This window comes from Halyomorpha halys, unplaced genomic scaffold (assembly GCF_000696795.3).
Source record: "Halyomorpha halys isolate HHAL.00 unplaced genomic scaffold, Hhal_1.1 Scaffold2357.1, whole genome shotgun sequence".
NCBI lineage: Eukaryota > Metazoa > Arthropoda > Insecta > Hemiptera > Pentatomidae > Halyomorpha > Halyomorpha halys.
In genome coordinates this window covers 6,504-13,949 of record NW_027110341.1, presented here as the reverse complement: position 1 = coordinate 13,949, position 7,446 = coordinate 6,504, and the positions used below count along the sequence as shown (strand labels likewise).

Below are 7,446 nucleotides of genomic sequence, written 5' to 3'. Positions count from 1 at the left end.
ATTCATTGTATGTGTAAAATTATTTTGTTTATACTTTCTTTTATATTTTTTATTTTTCTATACTTACTGTGGTTGTTATATTGTTTTGTTTTTAGGCCTGAAGAAGGCTAGAAACTCTAGCCGAAACGTTGGAACATTAAAATAAGTTAGTCATACTTATTTGTGTTTCATTGACCGCACCCCCAACCATCTTCTCCTCATATATTAATTAAATATAGTTTTCCATTAAGTACTAGAGATGAGCTAATTTTGTTGGTTATATTAGGGTTTGAAATCATTATTAATTTTTTTCAATAAACTTTGCAATAACAATTACTTCATGATTTTAATATTAAAAAATAATAAATAATTTTAATTTTTAAAATGAATTGATAACTGTTATAGAAGAATTTTTATTTTTAAAACGAATTGATAACTATTATAGAAGAATTTTTATCTTTAAAAATAATTGATAACTCTTATGGAAGAATTATTTTTAAAATTGATGAATAACTGTTATGGAATAATTTTTATTTTGAAAATTAATGAATAACTGTTATGGAAGAATTTTTATTTTTAAAATTAATATTACTGTTAATTTCGAGGATAGGTACTTTCTCTTTGAACTTTCTAATAGCAAACATCATCTATACTTATTGTGAGTACTTATTTTATGGAATTAAATTATTAGGATTAGGTAAGTAGATTACAAAAGGATTAGTGTTTAAAAGTCTTATAAAAAAAAAAGTTATAAGTTCAATTATAATTAATACAATTTTTTTTTCAGTATGCTAATAATACTAATTAAACTTCTATGGGTTTAATTGATAACTCTTATGGAAGAATTTTTATTTTTTAAATTAGTGATAACTGTGATAGAAGAATTTTTATTAATGAATAACAGTTATGCTAGAATATTTATTTTAAAAGATTACTCAATAAAAATTGATGTTTCAATAAATTTTAATGTAATGTTTAATTTATCTCAAAATTTAAGCTCACTTCTTCTTTTAAAATAACAATTAATAATTATTTTTAGTCCTTTATTATTATTCATCTTCTCCAAATATTTTCTATTTAAGAGGTATTCAAATAAACAATATTCTAACCTACTTTCATTTACTAATTAGTGTAAAAGCATGTTACATTTTCCTCAGACTTCTCTATCCTTTTTCTTCTGTACCAATTTATTGTGGCATTCAAATGACTTAAAATAATTAATCTTGTCCTGAATACAGTGATCTTGATTCAATTCTGAGTCTTATTTATTTACTAATCAAATGATTATTGCTTGGGATAATACCAGATTTGTTCCAACACAAGTCTAAATTATCATCAAACTGGCAGGTGCATGTGGAGTTACTTTTTTCATTCCAGGTCTTATATTCTGCATGTTTGATGGTTTTGAATCGTGTTGAAACAAGTCTTAATAATTGTGCATTTGCACTTTTGAAATTGAAACTAATATGAATTTCTTTTGCAGAGCAACTAGCATTAGTATCTTAATGTTGATTGTAAGGATAGGTACTTTATCTTTGAACTTTCTAATGGCAAATATCATCTATACTTATTGCGAGTACTTATTTTATGGAATGGCATTATTAGGATTAGGTAAGTTGATTACAAGTTATCTATTTTCTATAATAGGCAAGAGAAATTCAATTATAATTAATACAATTTTTTTCAGTAATTGCAGGTTTAATACTGACAATATCAACTAAACCCATAGAAGACAATCTTTCGAAACCTTCAGAAGAAAATTAAAACTCAAGTAATCTTACATTTTTATATTGCCAAACTGTTCTCAAGAACAATTTGTTTTTAATATGCTTCAGAGATATGAAAGTAAGAATGAAAAAGTAAAGATGAAGAAATTATTTCATCATTCGTCATTCTGAGTTAAAAAATATGTAGGAAAGATGACGAAGCAACCACAAGGTCAAAAATACGTTACAAGTTACTTGGATGGGTAAAAATAAGAAATTTAAAAAAGTTATAAAAAATATAAAAGAGTGACAACAAATAAGTTAAAAATTACACAACTTTATATATTTTTTCCTTACTTCTGTTACTTTATTTACATATTTATAATTTTGCTCCTTTAGATTTTTTAATTTATTTGTTGTCTCCCTTTTATGTTTTTTATATCTTTTTAAATATTTTAAATTTCTTATTTTTACCCATCTGAGTAAGCTGTAATGTATTCTTGACATTTTACAAGTTACTCGGATGGGTAAAATTTAGTAAAAAATTATAAAGGAGCATAAAATGTGGGGAAAAAAAAATTTAACTATCTAATATTGACTCGCATCTTACAGACCCTATCCTTCTTTTACACTGATCACATGTTGTATACCGCATCCCTTGCTCTAAAATAACTAGCATTATAGATAAATAAATAGTATTAACAATAATAAGATGATAAAGGCTGTATCAGAAGTGTAAAATTAAAAGTTAAGAAAAATTAATAAAATATACATGTAATCTAGTTAATAAATATATATACAAAATGAAAATTGTTAAAAACAAAGTAACGAAAGGAGTGAGAAATAAAACATCTATATAGGTAATTAAATATGTAAGTAATGTAACAGAAGTAAGGAAATAAAAGTATTAAGTTATATAATGCAAAGAAACAAAGAAACATGAATATTTCAATTTAATAATAATAATTTCAAATTAAATTATGGAAAAAACAAAGAGAATGAAATTATACGTAGTTAATGAAATATGTAAGTTAAATACTACAATAACAAAATATAAAGTTGAGTAAGACAAAAGAAGTAATCAGTAGATATGGCAATATTATGTGGTGAACATAACTAATGATGTTGGTGAGGAAAAATAAGACAAGAATAGAGAAGGAGAAGGGGTAAAACGAATTATGAGAAAAAAGAGAATAAAAAGTAAAACACCAACCTGCTTAGAAGAGAGAAAATCCATGTGAAGCGATGCGTGCGGTGTAATTCTGAGTTAAAAAATATGTTGAAAAGATGACGAAGCTATCAAAAAGGTCAAGAATATATTACTAGTAACTTGGATGAGTGAAAATAAGAAATTTAAAATATTTAAAAAATATACTATTAGTGCTTAGCTCACAGATAAGACATCCTAGCAGTACAATACACAAACCATATTACTATACATCTGGAACACAAGATAACTCTGAGACATTGAGATCCCAAGTTCGAGTCTTGGTACCACAAACAATTTTTTTTAGTTAAAGTGCTACCAAATAAGTTTGAATAAGGTCAGAGATACATTTTTGTTCTTAATATCAAAAATTAATTTGAATTTTTCCAAAATTTAACATGTATATATTTATTATTTGATACTTTATCACTAATGTATAACTTTTTCGTAAATTAATTTTTTAATGTAAATAGTGGATTCTAAGAAGTATTTTATTTTTTTAAAAAATTTTATTTGTATCCTCACACAAGACTGAAACGAAAGAAACTGCTTGTAGATTCCAGTTGCTACAACACTTACTTGACAAACGCTCTAAGCTTCCCATTCACTACAAAAATTAGTATACACTACGATAATCAGACCAATTTGGACATATGGAATTGAGCTCTGGGGCTCTACCAAACCATCAAATTCCTCCCGCATCCAATCCTTATAATCCAAAATCCTACATTAAATCCTTGATGCTCCTTATTATATTACAAATAAACTCATTCACAAAGACCTTAACATCCCACTTGTTGCAGATTTGGCCCAAAACAGATATGTGTATTTTCATTCCAAACTCCTTACCCATCCTAACCCATTAATTCTTAATCTTTCATCCTTAACAATCCCTGATGGTCCTCCGAGGAGTCTGAAAAGAAGATGGCCACCATTTAAATTAATGCTTGAAGTACCACCAATGGGTATTTCCTTCCCAAGATTTTCAAGTGTATATGAAACATAAAACATATTTACTTATTGTATTTAGTATTTGTAAAGTTGTAAATCACATTAAATAAATATTAAAAAAAATTTATTATTAATTAAAAAATTCTAATTTCATTTTTTCTCTCTTTTTTATTGTGAGAATTGTATAGAATTTTCATTTTTAGTTCAACAGTTAGAATAAATTTCTAGTTTTAGAAATATTAATGATATCAGTGTGTTTATGTATAGTTTTATATTTTAAATAGTTTGTAATTATAAATAATTTACATATTCATAATAATAATACTGGTATGTTTCTAATTCATATTGTAGTAATTTGCATTTTATTCAGTAAGAAAAAATAAATATATTTCTATATTTGTTTTTGTTGTAAATCGTAGTTATATACCAAGTTAATAACATTCTATAAGTAAATTATGTCATGATCCATTCCAGGTATAATATTCTCCGCTTGTGGATGCCAGAAATTGTTACGTTAGTCAATATATCAACATTGGATCCAGAAGAAGGACTCTGCCCCCTTCTCCAAGAAGGTAACATGTGGAGAAGCAACTTAACAACAGTAAGCTTGAAGTTGTATATAACAGTAAAAGTGTTACTATATGATGTGTAATAAAGACACTGTTAATTAAATATGATTCTTCAGGCAAACATGAAAAGTGAGGAAGCTTTTTTAAGCATGATGTTGGTGAATACTGGTGGTCTCATAGGGCAGTTAGTTCTCTTAGTTGTCTCTTATTTAATGGGAATGAGAACATTGCAATGTAAGTTACACGGTTCAACATCTTTTTGTTTTTAAATAATAGTGAATATTTTGTTATTAACAATCGCAATTTTTTTATTAACAAGTGTAATAACTTTTATTGTATTCTTTAGTATAATGTTTTTATTAAATTTAAATTTATATATTTATAATTATGCGACACTTGTTGGTCGTTGATATTATATGAGGATAAGATTGCTGGATGTGCAGTGAGAAAAGAACACTAATAAGAAGAACTTATTTTATTAGTTCCAACTTTTCCGCAAAATTTAACGCCTTCATCAGGGTTAACAGATAACAACCATAATAAATAAAACGAAAAACAGGACAACAAGAAAATAATAGATAATATAATTACATAAGCAGTATTGGAAAGAATATAGAGTGTAAGTATTATAAGAAGATAACAGCAGTTGGAGAACATAGTGAGATTAAAATTATGAAAATCTAGGTAGTAAATATATTTAATAAATGATTATTATTTGAAATAAAATTTATAAAAAGTGAAAAAGAAAATGTATATCTAATTAATTAAATATGTAAGTAAAATAGAAGAATTAAAGAAGTTAATATAAAGTTATATATTAATGGATAATGCAATGACAATAATTCCATGTGGTGGACATAACTAATTAAACTAGGTAAACAAGAAGGAATAAGGAAATAAAGTAGTTTAAATGAATATTAATTTGGCAAATGAAAATTTGTCCTAACAACTTATTTTAGCAAATTTCATGAAAACTACTACTCCTACAAATATAAATGTCGTAAACTACTTTATAGCTCATTAAACTAGCTTTAATTTGAGTGTTAATAGACATCTGTACGTCAGGTAGTCTCTGAGATATAGATTTCTCAAAATAATTTAACTAACTACTGATATTACAGAACATTTTTATGAAATGTTGCTTTTTAAAAGGCTATATCTCGAGAACTGTTGGACGTAAATATCTCTCTCTATTAGGCCTAATATTTCAGCAAATTTACTCTTCTTTAAATAATCTTCTTTTAGATTTTCTAGTGATGTTGGTATTTTTTAAGATATAGAGCTCCAAATGAAAAATTAATGTTTTTTTAAGGTTTTGAAACAGCTGCCATTTTTCATTTCTCCTACCTATACTTGGCAGACTCGTCAGTTTTGACTAGTAATTATACATAGTTGTCAATTAAGTAATCAAAAATTGGGGTGAAATAGCTGCCTTTTTTCTCCTCTTGGGCTCTTGTACAATTAGATTTACAATCTTCTACTTTAGGGGAGTTTTTGTCTTATTCTCTTTTCTTATCTTTCTTTTCCCCCTTCTCCTTCTCTATTCTCTTCTTATTTCACCTTACCCACATTATTAGTTATATTTACCACATATTATTATTCTAATGGTTTCTATTCCCTTCTTTTGTCTAATTCAACCTTACATTTTGTTTCTTTATTCTAGTATTATACTTACATATTTCATCAGTTACATAAATATTTGTTTTCTTTCCATAACTTTAATTTTTAATTAGTATTAAATTAATATATTCATGTTTCTACGTGCCTTTGTATTATATAATTTTAAAATTTTCTTTCCTTGATTATGTTATTCTATTTACATATTTAATTAAACGTTTTACTTTCCAATTTTTCCATTACTTTATTTATACTAATTTTCATTATGTATAATTATTTACTTCTGTCATTCTTTTTATATTTTCTCTTTCTAATTTTTTTTTTGTATTCATTGCTTGTTATGTTGCTCTTTGTTCTTAGCCCTGATGAAGACTAGAAACTCTGGCCGAAACATTGGCACTATTAAATAAGTTCTTTCAACTTGTTTGTGTTATATACTGACCGCACCCCAACTATCTTCTCCTCATATATATTATCCACGGTCAACTATCTTCTTATCATTATGAAACTAAATATTAATAGAATATAAGATCTAAAGGTTAACTAAGTATTATTCAATGATTTCATAAGGATCAACACATATTTATATTGTAATAATTATAAATTATTAAAAATAAAATAAAAAGAATTTTATTAGTCTTAACTAATTTCAAATATAAAAGATAGCTTGGGTTCTTTTTAAAAACTTCAATAGTAAATAGATAATCGAATTTTATAACATAATAGACTCTTTTCTCAGGGCGGGTTTCCAGGCAATCAGAAACAGACGACACTTTACCACTAATAACACTTAAACTTAATTAATAGCTATTTCACAAATACAATAAATTCCAGTCAGAAACAAAAACTAACCAATTACACAATATTCCTTTGATGATATATGACTGTTGACATCCTCTTTTCCATGGCGCTATGTCCAACTCTTAACAATGGCTTCTAGCCGAACGGACTTCTTCTCCCCAAGCCAGCAAAATCAAGAGTGCCGGTTTCCTCTCTTCTATCTTCAATGTTCACTGGTCGATCCAAAAAATAATCGATTGTAGTACAATCGCTCTGCTTTACTTGCTATGATTTACGATGTGAATAGTTTATTGATAATTGTTATTTTCTTCTTTGATTAGTTGAAAAATTTCAATCCATGTCATCAAACACAAACAATTCAACGAACACTTCGGAAGGACGCACACCGACATCTTTCTTGTTTTGAACAGCGTATTTATTTTAGACAATGAAAACTGGTTAGCTTGCTTTTTGATTTAAAATAACAAATAAACAATACTGAAACGATATACATAAACTAAAAACATAACTAAAATCATTTATATATAAATATCAACTATTGATTAAAAAGGAGGATATTACAATATATTATATATGTTAATATACATATTTATATTTATTTTAATATTCAAGATTT

General features: G+C 26.1%; 2 protein-coding genes across 2 annotated transcripts in view; both read left to right on the top strand.

Moving 5' to 3' along the window:
• The window catches only part of LOC106691441 (uncharacterized), a gene marked incomplete at its 5' end in the record, with an annotated part of 3,932 nt that extends 576 nt beyond the window's left edge, over positions 1-3,356 (top strand). Inside the window, 2 exon segments of the mRNA XM_014437207.2 lie at positions 1,463-1,590; positions 1,667-3,356. Coding sequence (XP_014292693.1) covers positions 1,463-1,590; positions 1,667-1,743 — 205 coding nt within the window.
• Positions 1-4,763, top strand: part of LOC106691437 (synaptic vesicle glycoprotein 2B-like) — a 26,713-nt gene extending 21,950 nt beyond the window's left edge. Inside the window, exons 8-10 of the mRNA XM_067048495.1 lie at positions 4,318-4,444; positions 4,529-4,646; positions 4,759-4,763. Coding sequence (XP_066904596.1) covers positions 4,318-4,444; positions 4,529-4,646; positions 4,759-4,763 — 250 coding nt within the window. The remainder of the gene's footprint in view (positions 1-4,317; positions 4,445-4,528; positions 4,647-4,758) is intronic.
• Positions 4,764-7,446: the final 2,683 nt, after the last annotated feature.